This window comes from Periplaneta americana, chromosome 14 (assembly GCF_040183065.1).
Source record: "Periplaneta americana isolate PAMFEO1 chromosome 14, P.americana_PAMFEO1_priV1, whole genome shotgun sequence".
Classification (NCBI taxonomy): domain Eukaryota; kingdom Metazoa; phylum Arthropoda; class Insecta; order Blattodea; family Blattidae; genus Periplaneta; species Periplaneta americana.
Window position 1 is genome coordinate 57,384,714 of NC_091130.1, and position 17,353 is coordinate 57,402,066.

Sequence of the window (17,353 nt, forward strand, 5' to 3'; positions counted from 1 at the left end):
CATACTTTTTACACTTTCATTCTATAGTGAAATACGAATTGATGGACTGGGGCAACTTATCTGAAGCTAAACATATTTTTGTTTTACAAAAGAAAGCCACAAGAATGACAGGTGTGTATAAAAGGACATACTGTAAAGAAGATTTAGTAATCTTTACCTTACCTTGTGAGTACATTTTTTTTAAATGATTTTTTATTTTAAAAATAAAGATTTTGTTAGTACTAATCAGAGACCAATAATTTTAATTTTAAATACAAGACACAAATGAGATCTCCGTCTATCCTCTGTTAAGTCTCAACTGTTATAAAAGAAGTTCACTATTCTACAATCTTCAGTGCTCTGCTTAATTCTTAGGAGCCGTGTGTCCATTATAGTGGCCAGCTAGTATTATCGTCATGACGTGATATAAAATACGTTGATATTCTTTAATTTTATATCACATCAAGGACATTGCACTTGATTAATTGTAATTTTTTTTCTTAAAAAAAAGGAGCAAAATCATTTCAGCTGCAGTCAACTGAAACCCTGTCAGCTTCCATGCGTACCATTTTTTATTTTAGTAGGTTATTTTACGACGCTTTATCAACAGCTTAGGTTGTTTAGCGTCTGAATGAGATGAAGGTGATAATGCCGGTGAAATGAGTCCGGGGTCCATCACCGAAAGTTACCCAGCAGCCATGCGTACCATTACACCAATTGTTCTACATGGGCCCTCCCCAGTCTTTACCACAGACTCAATTGACTGCAGTGGCCGGGATGCGAACCTGCGATCTTAGGCACAATATGCTGGCGGAACATATCTTGTGCACCTTAAACTGCTCGGCTAACGAACTCAATACGAATTTACCTGATTATGCAGGTATACGAACCCCTGGTTAAGAATTAGACATTTGCATGCAATAGTGGTATAAGTCTTCCAGCTTCAAAGGGTTAATTATCTTAAAGCTTTGAAGGGCCAAGAGATAAAGCTTAGGACAGAATTATAATAACATTTTCATACCTTCTATTCAACGAATAAATAATTGAGTTACATTTTTTTTTGGAAGTGCGATTAAAATGTATAAAGTAATACAAATAGTAATCCTACATATTGGTAAACCTAATTACCGATACAAATAGTAATCATACATAAATATTGAAGTATTGATAAATCTAATTACCGATACTGATATTCTATTTGGTGTACATTATTTCCGAAATGTAATCTAAAGACAATAAATGATGTAGAATGAACGTAAGTAATTGATTAACTAGCGGACTTACTCGTGTTAATTATGTAAGTCTGTGCGGCTTACAGCTGTTTCGGTGCTTCATCACACCATCCTCAGAGCCTACTAGATCTCGGCATCATCTCGAACTTCTCTGCCTGTTGTGTGGGTGCGTTTGATTGTTGAAAAGTGTTGAAAAGTGGAGTCAAATAGTGTGTGTGTACTGAAATTGATCTATGTGTTGAGAATTTGATCTGGGTGTGTTTTAGTGTGTTTGTATATTTCGTATTGTTCTAGTGTGTTGAGTTTTTGGTTCTTGGGTTGTATGTGTAGGATTTCCATGTCCGCATTTATATTATTGTATGTATGGTTAGCATTGGTTATGTGATCGGTATATGTAGATGTGTTCTTTGTAGCGTGTTTGGAATGATCTGCGTGTCTGTCCAATGTAGAACTTGTCGCAACTATTACATGTGTGTTTGTGTACACCTGTGTGGTCGTATTTATTTGTTTGTGTTTTTTGTGTGTTGAGATGTCTTTGTAGTGTGTTTTCTGTTCTGTATGCTATGTTGTATTTCTGCTTTGTGAATGAAGATGCGATCTTATGTGTATGTTTTCATATGTTAGTGTGATGTATTTCTTGTGTTCTTGTGTTTGTGTTTTGTTTTGCGTGTTTTTGTGTTTGTTAAGTTTTTGTTTTGTCTTTTTTATGATGTTGTCTATTATGTTTGGATTGTAACCGTTTTCTTGTGCTATGTATTTGATTGTGTTCACTTCTTCATTGTAGTGTTCTTGGCTCATGGGTATGTTGAGTAATCTGTGTACCATTGTCCTGAATGCAGCATGTTTGTGTTGTATGGAGTGGTTAGATGTGTTGTGTATGTGTGTGGTGGTGGTGGTTGGTTTTCTGTATATCTTGAAGGTGTGTTTGTTGTCAGTTTTTGTTATGGTGATGTCTAGGAAATTTATGGAGTTGTTGTTTTCAAGTCCCAGTGTGTATTGAAGTTTTGGGTGTAATTTGTTTATGTATTGGTGTAGTTTGTGTACTTGTCTTTTGTTTCCTTTGTATAGTATGAGTATGTCGTCTACGTATCTGTGGCAGTATATTATGTTGTCTGCATATATGATGTGTTCATTGTTGAGTATGTATGTTTGTTCTATGTTGTGTAAAAATATCTCTGCTAGTATGCTGGATATGAGTGATCCCATTGGCAATCATTCTGTTTGGATGTAGTATTTGTTGTTGTGTGTGAAATAGTTTTGCTTTTTTATGATGTCTGTGATTTGGATAATTTCTTCGATGTATTCTTGTGGTGTGTTGTTGTCTATGAGCATTTGTTTTAGTATCTGTAATGTGTCTTGTATTGGTATGTTAATGTATAAGTTAGTGATATCGAAAGATGCTAGTGTTGCACTGTGTGGTATGTGTTGTTGTTTTGTTTTGTTGACTAGATCTATAGTGTTCTTTATTGTTGTCTGTTTTCTGAATTTTATGTTGTTTCTGATGATTTTGTCCATGTGTGTGGCTAGTTTGTGTGCTGGTGCCTGTTTGTAGTTGATTAGGGGTCTGATAAGTATGTTTTCTTTATGTATTTTGAGTAGTGCATTGAGTTTAGGTGCTGCTGGTTTGATTGGTTTGAGTTGTTGTTTCATGTTGTGCAGTATTACGTGTTTGCTTTTGTTGATTGTGCTTTTTACTGTGTTGTGGTATTGTGTGGTGGGATCTTTTTCGAGTTCTGTGATGTTGTTTTGTTTAAAGTATGTTTCTATTTTGTTGTGCAGGTCTTGTTTGTGTAGTATTACTGTGCATGAAAAGTGGAGTCAAATAGTGTGTGTGTACTGAAATTGATCTGTGTGTTGAGAATTTGATCTGGGTGTGTATTATTGTGTTTATATATTTCATATTGTTCTAGTGTGTTGAGTTTTTGGTTCTTGGGTTGTATGTGTAGGATTTCCATGTCCGCATTTATGTTATTGTATGTATGGTTAGCATTGGTTATGTGATCGCCGAGATCTAGTAGTCTCTGAGGATGGTGTGATGAAGCACCAAAACAGCTGTAAGCTGCACAGACTTACATAATTAACACGAGTAAGTCCGCTAGTTAATCAATTACTTGTATTCAAGTGTTAAAAGTAGTGTACGCAAGATTCAAAATGGATGTAGAATGAACTTTGGTCAAATGCTGTAATTCTATCACTTTTATGTATTCGCGTGTAGTTTGTACATTATTACCATACACTGCTATTAATATAGAATATAGTTCTAATACTTGAGACTTAAGTTGGTAATACACGTTCCAATAGGGTTTCATTTTGACGATTATGATTAAAATTGTCAGAGGGAAAAATCTATTTAAAGAGTAAGAAAATAATCATGCATTGCTAATTCGAGTTTATGCTATATTGAACCAATTGTTCGTAAGTAGAACAAGATTAGATTGCCCTTTAGTGTCTTGTGTTAATGAAAGTTACATGCTGCAGTACAATCTGACAAGATTCTGGCTGCTATTAACATGACATGAGGCTTGCATTACACATGAAAGTAGGGCTTCAGTTTTGTATTTATATTTTAGCGATATAAATTACAATATAACGACAACAGCAACAACATAATAATAATAGTAATAATAATAATAATAATAATAATAATAATAATAATTTGATTTGATTTACTAGGATAATATTAATACTGGTAATGTGAATGGAGCAAATTGAAACTTAAGTATAAATTAAGACTTTCACAGTGTTCAGTGTTGTGCATAAGTTTTGCATTTTTGCACTGTGATAGACGCAGGTACATAAAATGTGTCAGTGGGGTGTATTGTTTCCATTGTCAGGAAAGGAAAGTATGTGTACCCAAGAGTTATTGGTTCTGTCCCGGAGAGAGCTCGTGATAATGGATTCAACAAGTAGCTTCCCTTTTCTTTGCCATTTTCAACAAATCCATGTGTACACCTCTTGTAGCACTACAGATGTCCAAGTGATATTCAGTTTCTTGCCTGATGTTTTCTTGCATCACTGAGTGACAGTTTTAGAAGCAGCTAGGATCCTCCGATGCAAATCCTCCAAATCTACCAGTGGGGTTCTGTAGATGATATCTTTTAACTACCGGTATCTTCAATAAAATAAATCGAAAGGTGTTAGATCTGGGGACCTGGCAGTCCATGCTATAAGTCCACCTCGTCCAATCCATTGCCCAGGGAAGCAGTTATTCTAATGTTCTCAAAGACATGAAAGGTGCAAGGTGCATGATCATCAATGAAAGCCACCTTCTGCAGAATTAATTCTCATTATTGATCCTCAACAGCTTACTGTAGCAAAGTCGTATCATGCAGAGATGTCGTTTGGTTTAAACTTCTGCATCAACTGAATTTTGTGTGTACGAAGACGCAATTTCTTATGAACAACATCATAGATGGTCGACTTCGGAATTCCTAGTTCCCTGCTGGCACAATAAAAAGCTTAGTCAGACTCTGTTGGAATGCATCTCCGATTGTTTCAGTTTGTTGCTCAGACACTTTCTTACCACGTGCTCGTTTCTCTACAAGGAAGTCGGTTTCAAGGAGCTGTTTAATGTCATGTTGTTATTGTGTGTCTTTCAGGCTGTTGTTGTTCGCTATTGTCGATATGTTCTCTACGCTGTCACAGGAAATTTGAATTCATCAAGCCAGTAGCAACATTCAACTTTCTGTTGCACTGTAAACACCATTTTGGTTACCGGTAATCTTTTAGTAATAATGTTTCCGTCTAAGGCTTATCTAATTCAATAATTTGTTTTTAATTTGATTTTACAACAAACGTCTTCACTCACTAGTGAGCATCTTCCGGTCTTATAAATTTAATATAACATGAAATAGATTAACAGTTTAAATACATAAATAACACAAAAATAATTGCATGGTGCTTGGCATGTTTTACATGACATATTTGCAAATTGTAACTGTAACCACTTTATAATTTGCAAATGTATCATGTAAAACATGCCAACCACACATGCAATTATTTTTGTGTTGTTTATGTACTTAAACTGTTGATCTATTTCATGTTATATTTATAAGACCTGAAGATGCTCACTGATGAGCAAAATCGTTTGTCATAAAATCAAATTAAAAAAAATTATTGAATTATATAAGACTTAGACGAAAACATTATTACTTAAAGATTATTAACTGGCTTATCGGTATTAAAAAGTCTATAAAATTGACCATTTTGATGTTAGTTGTGTACAATAACACTGCCATCAACCAAGGGTTGCAGTGATGGCAACGTCGAAACCTGAAAAGTTCCTCTATCATTTCCTGCAAACAGCATTTTCGTACATATATTACGTACTGAGTTACAAACCTTTTATATTGGTTGTTTTTGTCCCAGACACCAGGTATTCAACATACTTTGTATACGCCATAATGAAAAAAAAATATTGGCTTGTTTTTAAGTAGTGTTAAAGGTATCTTCTGTATAAGCCATGAAGGTGCATGAGGGGCATGGAGGTAGAGCCATGTTTTCCTGACTTCGGCATTAGACTGAGGTGGTGTGGTCGAAACCACTCTCTGACCACCTTTCACTCCTGGGAAACAGCTAGTACCGGTATTCAATTTGATAGGAGGTTGAGTGAACCTCGAGGCCATTCTGGCTTTTTGGCAATGAGAAAATCACATCACCACTTGGGTTTGAATCCAGGAACTTTCAATCTATGGCCAATTGCTCTACCAAATGAGCTACCCAGCCGCCCATTATTTGTAAATAGGTAATATATTTCTCATAATTATTTTTAAAAAATCTCTGCAACATAATAATTTTTTTATTTCAGTTAGGTAGTGGAATACTGTGAGAGCAACATGAACAGAAATCTTCAATCGCCATCACATCTTACAGAATTTGCACCTTTAAGCCCCGAGCCCAGTCAGCCTGGTGTGGGATTTCTTTTGTCAAAGTTCTTTAAATTTAACAAAGGTAAGACATAACTTCATAACATTTAAAAGAACTATATTTCAACCCAGTTTTTTCTATGTTACCAAGCATTCTAAGTGATGATTTGATTTAATGTTTTCACATATAGTAGACCTGTCACTTACTAAAGTTAGTACGTATACATAATACCATGAATGTGAGTACAGTACAGTGTACTCTGTTCACAGTCTTCATGTACCTATGTATAGTGTGTTCAGTGAAACCTGATACAAAATTAAAATGCACTATGCATGGATGCCAACTTTCGGAAATCTTCAGACATGCTCCCCAAAAAATGGTATTCTAAACCACCGTTGCAAAAGTTATTCTGGTAGTTGATGAGCTCTTAAACAATAACTACTGCTACTACTACTGCTGCTGCTGCTGCTCTCAGTGGTTTGCGACAGTGCCCTGTGTTGCAAGATTTATTTTAACGATTTTCGCAATTATTCAGTTTAAATTCATGGCTTAAATGGTTTAATTTAAAAAAAAAAGATTCAAGACATCAACTATTCAGAATATTTTTACCTATCTGCGTGTATAGCAATCAGATATTTCTCTTGGGGGGTTACCACAATAGAGCACTGCAAACATTGGGCAAAGACTATTTTTTTCCTGTTTAACAATGCTTCATTGAAGAAAAATGTAATAAGAGTTCTGTTATAATATTTAATATTAGGATCACCTCTTAAATGTTGGTGCACCAGTCCCCTTCCACCCTGTATACTAATAGCTGTCTGTCTAGAAGGGTTGTCATGACTACAACTTCTTACCTGTACAAGACAATAAAGTAACTTATTCTTTTACATCTCATCATTTTTAGTGGCATGTTCAGCAAGCTCTGACAAAATTTAAGTCATGCTCAAGTGATAGATTATGCCCAAAGTGAGTCTTTATGGAATTAATTTTAAGCAGAGATTAATAACTAAACAGAGATAAGAACATATCAAAATTTTATTTTCATTGTAAGGGAAGAAATTGTATAATAACATTGTAACACTTCAGTGTATAAAAAATGTTTCCTTCTTACGCAAGATACAAATTTTATTATGTATAGACTGTCTGTATTAGCTTCAAAACACATTACATTGATGACAGAATTAAATATTTTGATAGACTTTTTCGATATTTGTTATAATTTTCTATACTTTATTTACCTTACTGAATTACATTAAAGAATTTTTTTCTAATGTATTAAACTTAATGTTATTTGATATTACTTTTTTTTGATAAAAAGAAAAATAAAACCAACTTTTAAAATACAATTAATTAATAATGTGTAAGTTAAATTAATTTGTAGTAATAGTTCTTTTTATCATATTTGCAAGGTGGTCCAGTGACTGATTTCAATGCTCCATCATCAACAGGAGTGTCCCCTGATATGCCTGTTCAAACAGATTGGCAGTCAGCTGCAGAAAGCTTGGTTAGTATCTTAAGTTAAAAGCATGTAGAGGACAAATGCTATTATGGTATCATATTATCTTGTTTTTCATTAGCAGGTTTAATTTGAACTTCACAATGAGAAATTATAGTTTACAAATTGCCATTTTTTAATGCTATATTGACTTCATAATGTAACTCGTCTCAAATATGATTGTTGGCTGGTTTCCATTGCACTTAGATATTATAAGATCTTCGTAAACCCTGTAAGTCTGACAGTGCTGAAATCAATATTGCTGAGATGGGGCATCTATAAGGAAAAATTCTTTCACTTTTGTAAGAAAGAGATCGTAATGAATACTGGAAGAATTGAATTTTGGGCGAAAAACTTTGCCTGAAGTTTTCTCGTTCAGGGACAAAGTTATTTTGTATGTTGTAAACCTACGATGCAGGTGCACCTGATTTTGTTTCCTTAAGGAAAAACATGCAAAAGATTTTATCGTCCCATAAATCAATCACCATAGCCAGGTTTCAACATGTGTATTTCGGATTTAATGGCAAACATTGTATTCACCCGACAACAGGAGATAATTTGTTACTGATGTTTTTAGAAGTTACAGTTGAAAAGTTTTGCACATGAGTTTGTAACTTTTGAAAAAAATAGGGTATGAGGAGCTTGCTGTGAGTCTTTGAATGTCACTGTTGTCATCGAAAATACACGAAAACAGATATCCAGGGAATAAGGTTGCCAACTCTCTCGTATTTCCAAGATCTCCTGTATTTGCCCCTAATTTTTAAGACTCCCGGCTCCCATATTATTCTTCTCTTCGAGTATTTTTCTCCCTTATTTTTGCATTTTATAAAATCTTTTATTCTAAACATTTGATTTTGCCGCGAATGATGATAATTTATATGTTTAATTTTGTTGTTCAAGACAGACATTATAATGTGCAGACTTTGTAGACGGTAATGCTTGTCAGAAATGAGTTTTAGTGATCACCCGTTTAAAATGAAACTTATGTTAATGTTGTAAATGTGGAAAAACCGGCTAGTTTTGTACAAAGTAGTAATGCTCATATAAAGAGGATGTTTTATCTCATGAACAATAATTGGACAGATGTTCGAAACAGGAGTACGACACATCTAAACAAATCAGAGCCGCAAATGGCAGTCTAATTCAGTATTACGCAAGACAAAATCTGTCTCAAAATATTCTTAATTTAAGCCTAGCTGCCGAAGTGTAAAATAAAGTGTTGTTTTTTATAGTAACTGAACCGAATAATTTGTAAATTTTCTGTGTGAAATTTTGTCGATTCCTTGGTCTCCCATATTTTCATCAAAAAAGTTTGCAACCCTGCCAGTGAAAGTGAAAACAAACAGTGGAATTGTATACTGAACGATAATAGACTGATTACTGATGGTCTCACGAACAAATGCTGTCGGCCTCTTCAGGCTGTACACAGGACACGACTGCTTAGCTGCTTCTACATCGACTCAACATAAATGATTATCCAAAAGATGGTAAATGTAAGTTCTCCAAAAGACCAGCATTAGCAACCGACCAACAATTCAAACCATTCAGGAGTTACAAGCTTGTGTGCAGGACTTTCCAGCCACTCCTCACAATATTGATTACCTACTACAACACTTTTAATATCAATACATGTATGAGATTATTACCGTCAGGGTCTTATTTAATTGACGCAATGTTAGTGAAAATGAAGGCTTTTTAAAATCCATTTCTTACATTGTAAACGTTTTAGAATGTAATATGCAATGTTAGTGAAAATGAAGGCTAGTTTAAGACGATTTCTTACAGTATGAACATTTTGGAATTTTAATTTAAGCATTTTTTCCGAACATATTTTACTCCCTTATAGGAACAACGAGACACAGTTCCTAGCGAATTGGTGACACCTTTCCCAGTGGATGTTGGTGAAGGAAGGAGCCTTCCCAATGTACTCAAAAGAATCAGTAATCTTCTAGCTCTCAAAAGCACAGTAAGTATAACATATGTAATTAATCAATGAATTTAGTTTTACACTGCTTTTGTTTTGGTTGCCATTCAGGATGCTAGTTTGTGCTCAGTAGACTCAACACTTAAGACAGGTTGTTCTGATTATTAATACCTAAGGAATTTAGTGTTTTGTACATTAGAACATGTTCGGATCGTCTTCTGGTGTAAAGTGCCAATAAACTAAAGAAAAATAGATGCTTTCATCCCAAATTCTTCCTTGTTCCCTTCCCCCCATGGTAATTCAGTTTCTGTGTTTAAAACAGAAAATTATCAACTAACTGTTCTCTAGTATATATTTTAATGCTGTTAAATAGTAAGAGAAAAAAAATAATCCACTGAATAATCACTCCCCAAGTTATTTTTTGAAATTGTCGTACACTTTATGACAAGCTTGTATGGTACTGGTAGCTGCTTAATAATAGTGATAGCTTATAAAGAGTGTCTAAAAAATGTCAACACATATAGGTAGTCACACTTACATACACAAACTTCATAATATCTCCACTTGTTCAACACATGCCCGGAACCTTTCCTACTGATATTCAGAGCTTGGATGCGCCTTTTAGTGAAATTTTCTGAAATCATATACATTATTCTGTCTAGCAGATCGTCAACATTACTTGGCTTGGTTGCATATACAGTCTTTCAGCATACCCCTCTGCCAAAAATCACAGGGAGTAAGATCCGGCGAACATGCTGGCCATTGCATTGGTCCTCTTCTACCAATCCATCTTCCTTGAAATGTTTCATTAAGATACGTTCGGATATACTAAGCAAAGTGAGGTGTAGTATCATCCAAGATTTTCCATACAGTTGACCTGGAGAGACCAGATTCTGCACTGTATTGTCTTGTTGATTTGCGTGGACTATGTAAGAAAGCTTTTTGTACAGCAACTATATTTTCAAGGAATTGGCCTTTATGTGGTCGACTGCTTTTTGCTTTGCAATTGTCAGTAACTGAGTCAGTTTCGACAAGCTTGTCTTAAATGTGATAAATAGTTAATCTAGATGGTGGATCACTGTAGAAATAGGCTTCATATTTTTTGCGAATCATTGTAGGGGATTGAAACACCTCCATCCCTGCCGAAATTTTTCGTCTTTGCTCCAAGCTGAATTTTGCAGCCATTTTTATAATAAAGATGAAAACAAATTCATTGTAACCATGGAAATACAATGGCCTATCTTATTTTGAAGAAATTAAAACATATTATCCCCAAAATTCTGTGTAATAATAATCTGTGGCGCCACAACCCTTGAAGGGCCTAGACTGACCAGTTGGCTGCTGACCTCACGTTCACATGCCGAAGCAGAGGTGGACGATCATACAACCAGAATGGAGGTATCGTGTGGTTAGCATGATGATCCCCCCAGCCGCTATAGCTGGCTTTCGCAACCTATTGTAGCTCCTCAAGTGCACCAGTCTCATACACTGGCCGAAATTTCATGAGAAACTTTATTCCCCATGAGGATTCTAACCAGCACACATTCCATAACTCGAGTCCTAGGCAGGATTCCTTAGACCACGATGCCACGGTGTGGGACCAAAGTCCTGTATATAAGCACATAAACTGAATCACTACCCATATAAGTATTAACATTCTTTATAGACATGGTGTATAATGAAAATTGCCAGGTTGTTTTTGCTTTAACCTTTATCTTATTAATACTTTTTGTGCTCTTCTGTTCTGAACTGGCTTCTATAGCTCTTTTGGCTTCTAATCAAAAGATGGTCCTGAATAAGTTATATTTGTAGTAAGTTATGTTCCATACCTATATGCCAATAAAATGGTGTTTATGTACAGGGATTGCAAGCATATAAAGACACCGACTTCAAACAGTATTGGATGCCAGATTCTGTGAGTAAGGAATGTTATGACTGTGGCGAGAAGTTTACAACATTCAGGCGTCGACATCATTGTCGAGTATGTGGACAAATCTTCTGCTCTCGATGTTGCAATCAAGAGATTCCAGGAAAGATCATGGGGTGTACAGGTATAGAAACATTGTCTTTTATATGGTGCTTTTGAATAGTGTACTTTCCTCTTCCATCTTCGTACCTACTTAAAGACATAAGTGAGATAGACAGATGAACAAAAATCTAAATGAATGTCATAACTGAGGTGTGTTGGAAACAGGATTTTGAATAAAATGATAGTTACAAAATCAGTTTTTATTAAATTCTTGTAGGATGAAATCATAGAAAGTATAGATACAATAGAACTCCAATTATCAGGACTAATTAGGGATTGACATGATCCGGATATGCAAAAATTAACATAATTAGGTCATAAATTAAAATCAGCAAACATTTTCGCTTTTCCACAGATGATAGGGCCAGAAAGAGGATTTTCATTTGACCTTTGGTGTAGAAATCAATGTAAATTTCAGTTTCAAGCTTAGAAACCACACAAAATAACCAGATGGGGGTGAATTTATTTTGCAACATATTGCACAGTCTTTTGGAACAGAGAAAAGTATTTTCTGTCAGTGAATAAGTAATTAATAAATTTCTTGAAAATCGATCCAGATAATTGACGATCCGAATATTTGGTTTTCGAATAATGTATTGGAATTCTATTGTGATTTTAATGAGACTATTACACTTTTACGTCATGCTACTTTTGACCAATAAAATGGTACGAAAGAACATCTTTCAACCAATTATGTCTGCTTATCGCACAATTTTATCACTTCCCTAGCATTTGTTTATTTTTATCACTCTAGCATGTGTGTATTTTTATCACTTCCCTAGCATTTGTTTCTTTGTTTGCCAACATTTCAAACTGAAAATTCTTTACTGTACTATAAAACATACTTTGCGACCGTCATTTGTTTCCCACATAGACAGTCGACTGAAAATGATTCCTTTCAAATGTTTTGGTGAAGCTAACATTAGTGAAATAGAATTTTAGTAAGTCAATTAATATTTTATTGCATTGAAGTACATTATTTCTTCTAATCGTGTAATAGTCAATTAAATCCCACTCGAGTTTTGATTTTCTCTTTGATAAATCAAAACTTCTAGTGAGATTACTGTTGGTAATGCTTAAGAAATAAAGACTTGACTTAATTCCTGTTATTCTTAGTGGAGTATAGGGCATCTGTGAGACATATGTAGTAGTATATCCTCTCACTCCATCAGGAGCATAGAGCATCTTTGAAACACGTCCTTCTATCTCGGTTCCTTATCAACATTTTAACTTCATTCCATGTCTTGCTGCATGTCTTTGCCTCCTGTAAGATTGTCCTTTCCAAGTACAGTAAAACCTCGTTAATCCGGACTAATTGGGAGGATAAGTTGACCGGTTCAACAAAAGTCCAGATTAACTGAAATAACCTAAAAGAACAATAGAAAATGCATTAAAACTCCGTGTATAGCAACAAAACATGTTTATTATGATGTATTTAAAGGGCATAGACCTAAATATACCATACAGTACAGTAAAATTAAAGCAATACATACACTGTAGTACATGAGTGATACCCATAATTATGATTATGTGCCCAACGGACCTGACTCTGCATCATTCGAAACTCTTGCTGCGGAAGTTGATTTGAAGTACATGTCTGGGACAGTTTGGATTGTATTTCCTTCACTAATAATTCGCAGAGGTGTCTCAAGTGGGCAAATATTCTTAGCCATTAAGGAGCTATATGACAAATGCGATTGTTGACTTCTAGCCACATTTAAAACAGTACATTCTCTTTTTGCCTCTTATTTACACTTCAAACCTTTGTTTGTGTAATCGATAATAATATTTGTTTGTATAGTTTAATTACTTTAATGCAAACTTGATGGATTTTCTTTATTTTTAGTACTATAGGTGTAATATTCTAATTATTGTAATTCCATAGTTATAATTTTTTTTTTGCCTGTCTGGATTAAGCAAAGTCCGGCTTATCGGGGTCTGTATGTTTAGGTCTTCCTACTTTCCATTCGTCCTGTGGATTCCAGTCCAGTGCTTGCTTCTCGAGTGAACCATATACATCGGGATTTATTGTTGGCCAATCTCTTCATCTTACTTTAGTTGTTTCCCAATCTCTTAAATTCAAGTTTTCTTTGGACGACCTCACATTCGAGAACCCTAAGAGTTGCAATTAGAGATGAACAAAAATAACTGCCGCTCTTGCTCGCTGTGTTCGTTGCATTTGTCTTTTGAGTCACGTCTCGTCATTCTCGTGCACTTCGAGTCTCGCTCATCATTCTCGAAGTAGCATTTGGTCGGCGTGGAAAGATTTCGTAACTTTGAATAACATACATCATTGAAATAAATAACATTATAAATGTTTAAATGAGACAAAAAGACAAAACGGAACAGTACCTTAGTTATCAAAATGTTCTGGTTTTATTATATGATATTACCTATGGTTATATAAATAGAAAAAAACAATTCTTAGATAAATTTGCATTTCTAAGAAACATAAAACATAACGTTAATATCTTTTTACTTGAGATTGCACACTTGACCTCAAACATATGAAAAGAAAATTCCTAGCCTTTTAATAAGGACCTAGTAATTAAATAAAGACTGGGGAATGGATTATTATACACTGAAAGGTACAGATGATGTTTCAGATAGGCTATTTGATTGTTTATATGTATATAACTGTTGCCAAAGTAGATAAAAGTTCAGTCAGGTATAAACAACTAGCGATTCTAGGCTGCTTGACGTTCGGGACTTCGGGAGTGATCAATTTCGACGTTTCGAAACACTCACAAGCAGTCTTTACGTCAACGACGCGACGTATACAACATTATTGTGCAGGTTTTCGGCTTTGCGGGCGCTGTTAGTCTTGCTTTCTCGATTGTTGTTCATCTCTAGTTGCAATCATGCGTCGATTTTTCAATGGCTTCAGTGATATTCAATTCAGTGCCATTTCCTCTCCTTTATTTGAATTTCAATTGACTGTTGATTTGTTACCTTCCATAATTTTTCATTTGTTATGATAATATCTGGCCATTGTATTTTCATAATTCGACTTAGGGAATTGTTAATGAATATTTTAATTTGGTTTGTAGTAACTTGCCGTGTTTTACAGCCATAAAAGAATGTTGACTTCACGTTGGTGTTAAAAATTCGTAATTTGATTCTTCTGAAAATATTTCGGTTCTTCCACAGAGAATACAGTTGAACAAATGCCCCTTTTACAAAATGTGTTTAGTTAGAATTAATATCACACGTGTACTAATCTGGTTTTTAAAGTTTAATAAAAAGTTTTGTTTTGATTTTATTAGGTGGAATTACAGAAATAACAGAATGTAAAGAATAGAAGTAAACATGAAATTGATTTTAGTGTTATATTTCTTACTGTTCTCAAGTTTCTGTTTTGCAGGCGACCTACGAGTGTGTACTTATTGCTGCAAGGTGGTGCTCTCATACCTACAGTCAGCAGATATGGGTGCGGACCTCTCTGCTGACCTTAGAGCCTTGCAGGAAGACCTGCAAATCAAATTTGGAAACTTAGCCTCTCCTTTAACTTCAGCTTCGCAGAGTAGTACAAGCAGTACATGTGGTAATATTGCAGAAGGTCAGGAGAGCTCAACAGGCTCCAGTCGAAGAAAATTATCACTTGGTTTCCAGGAAGACAGATTTGCTTTGGGCAGGTAAGCATTGCAAACTAATTGTGCTGGTTTCAGGTTGGAGCGATTCGTACGTTAACTGGTACTTGTTTAGAGATTCTTTTTGTTATATAAGTAGTTTAGTTGCAAGAAGTAAGATATTAAATATTATTTAAAGTGAATACATTTATATTTTAAAAGTTTCCCTAAAGTTTTGACACAATATTTTAATGGATTAACAAAAGAAGACTTTGATACAGTTGATGAATGTTTCATTATTCGTATTTTGAAAGAATAAAACCCTAACCATTCAGGTGCCATAGTGTTATCTAAAAGAAAGATCTTAAGAATCTAGAATAAGAGGATTAGAACAATAATGTCGCAGCTAGTTTCATCTACTGCTTATTTGTTACTTAACTAAGACTTGTATGTCAAGTTAACTTTGAAAATATCTGTGAAATTTTAATATATTTCTAAAGGTGTTACAACATGAAGTATACTCTTTTTGCTGTAAGAAAAATCCTAATGTAAACACAAGCACATGGCTGTCATATCCGTGATTGGCTTCTGGTCGAAACACTCACACAATGCAGGAAAATATAGTTCCGTATTTGGAAACCATAATCTTGTATTATTTGAAAACAAAAATTGAATTCTAGTTATTATAAACGATGAAACATATAACTTCACTCTTATGTAAAAGAAAAGCTACTCTAATATTGTGTTATTTATTTTGAAAGCGGATGAATACTAAGAGTAATACCAAGATAGTCTGTTCTTGTAATATGCTGGCGCCACTTGAGCTTGTTCTTGTAAGCACGTAATAGTATGGCTTCTGCATCCTCTGGGTGTGTGGTTATTAAACATGAGTTGAAACCCTCTCAAAAGCGCGGAGAGAAACAAATAGTGTCGAATGTATATAATAAGTTAAGCGAGTAGAATCCAATTAATTAATTATAAAGTAACAGTTTCCTAAGCAAACGAATGCATAGTAGTGAGGTTAGGTCTACTTTGACGAGTAACAGGAAATTTTTAACATGAAACAGAATGTACAACAGTGGGTGGGATCACTTACTGAGAATCTCTGGTGCCAAACTGCGGCCAATCAAGCCTCACTTCAGTCACGTGCCATTGTTTACTAGAAATCTATTTAGTAGAAGAGAAGTAATTCTCCTTAATAGATTTACAGTCTCTCACCTATCTAATCTCAGCCATTCTACTAACTTTGCAATGATGAATATTTTCAACAAATACAGTAAGTATCAGTTGTTATTGGACCTATTGGGGGATTAAATCAAATTTCAATCCGAAAAATCCTAACATATTCTTCAATCGTGGGATTATTCTTACAACGAAAAGATTATAGATTTTATGCCAGTATTTCGTAGTACCTTGGAAATGTTCATACTTTACTCCATAATTTGTAACTGTGTTTTGAATGTATTTTCTATGTACAGTCAGGTTTGCCTGATATGGAACAAACATGGCCAATTAAGATTTTGATATTTGGATAGACATTAATTGATAACTGTCTTTTTGATATATTGATATATATGAACAGCAACTTTTTTTTGTTATACTATTAAACATGTAATTTCTAATAATATTTTTGAAGTGGTCAAGTTTACTCCACTGAGTTATATTGATTTTATAACAGATTTATAGAACATATCGCACCCCTGTAAGAAGATTGCCACAATTCAGAAAACACTGTTTTCGGGAAATGAGGAGTTAGAAGTCAATGTCTTGCATTTTAAAATCATTGTCAAAACTCCTTGAAATGCCGTCTATGGACAGGACATTAAATTAAACTTGTGACATTCTTCTGACTTGTAGAATACAAAATATACTATTAGATTGCATATGTAACTCAAAATCAACTATTTTTGACTTGTGGCAGTCTTCCTGCAGTGGTGCGATATATTTAATTTTTTGTATTTATGTAAACACATTTAAATTATATTTTACAGGGCGCAAGCATCTACGAGTAATTACATGAGTATGGAAGAACGCTGCCGTGTACTACAGAAGTCAGCCTCTCTTCGAGCTCTGTTTGAGGATCTCTGTCGTCCAAACACAGGACTCACTTTGCAGACTCACCGTTATCGTTTACGCAATTATCATAGTTGTTTCCTTGGCAGTGAGCTTGTTGATTGGCTTCTAACACAAAGTCATGCAGCTACACGGTGAGTCATTCACTTTACGTTTAGTTTTGATTAAAAAGCTCCTCATTTTACT

The 17,353-nt window shown here is 34.6% G+C and overlaps 1 protein-coding gene across 3 annotated transcripts in view; it reads left to right on the forward strand.

The window, feature by feature from the left end:
* fab1 (fab1 kinase) overlaps positions 1 to 17,353 on the forward strand; it is a 111,583-nt gene that overhangs the window by 1,573 nt on the left and 92,657 nt on the right. For all 3 annotated transcript variants that reach the window (XM_069845321.1, XM_069845320.1, XM_069845322.1), the window contains exons 2-7: positions 6,019 to 6,161; positions 7,487 to 7,581; positions 9,419 to 9,538; positions 11,358 to 11,547; positions 14,890 to 15,160; positions 17,086 to 17,301. In XM_069845321.1, the coding sequence (XP_069701422.1) occupies positions 6,047 to 6,161; positions 7,487 to 7,581; positions 9,419 to 9,538; positions 11,358 to 11,547; positions 14,890 to 15,160; positions 17,086 to 17,301 (1,007 nt within the window). In that variant the 5' untranslated portion in view covers positions 6,019 to 6,046. The remainder of the gene's footprint in view (positions 1 to 6,018; positions 6,162 to 7,486; positions 7,582 to 9,418; positions 9,539 to 11,357; positions 11,548 to 14,889; positions 15,161 to 17,085; positions 17,302 to 17,353) is intronic.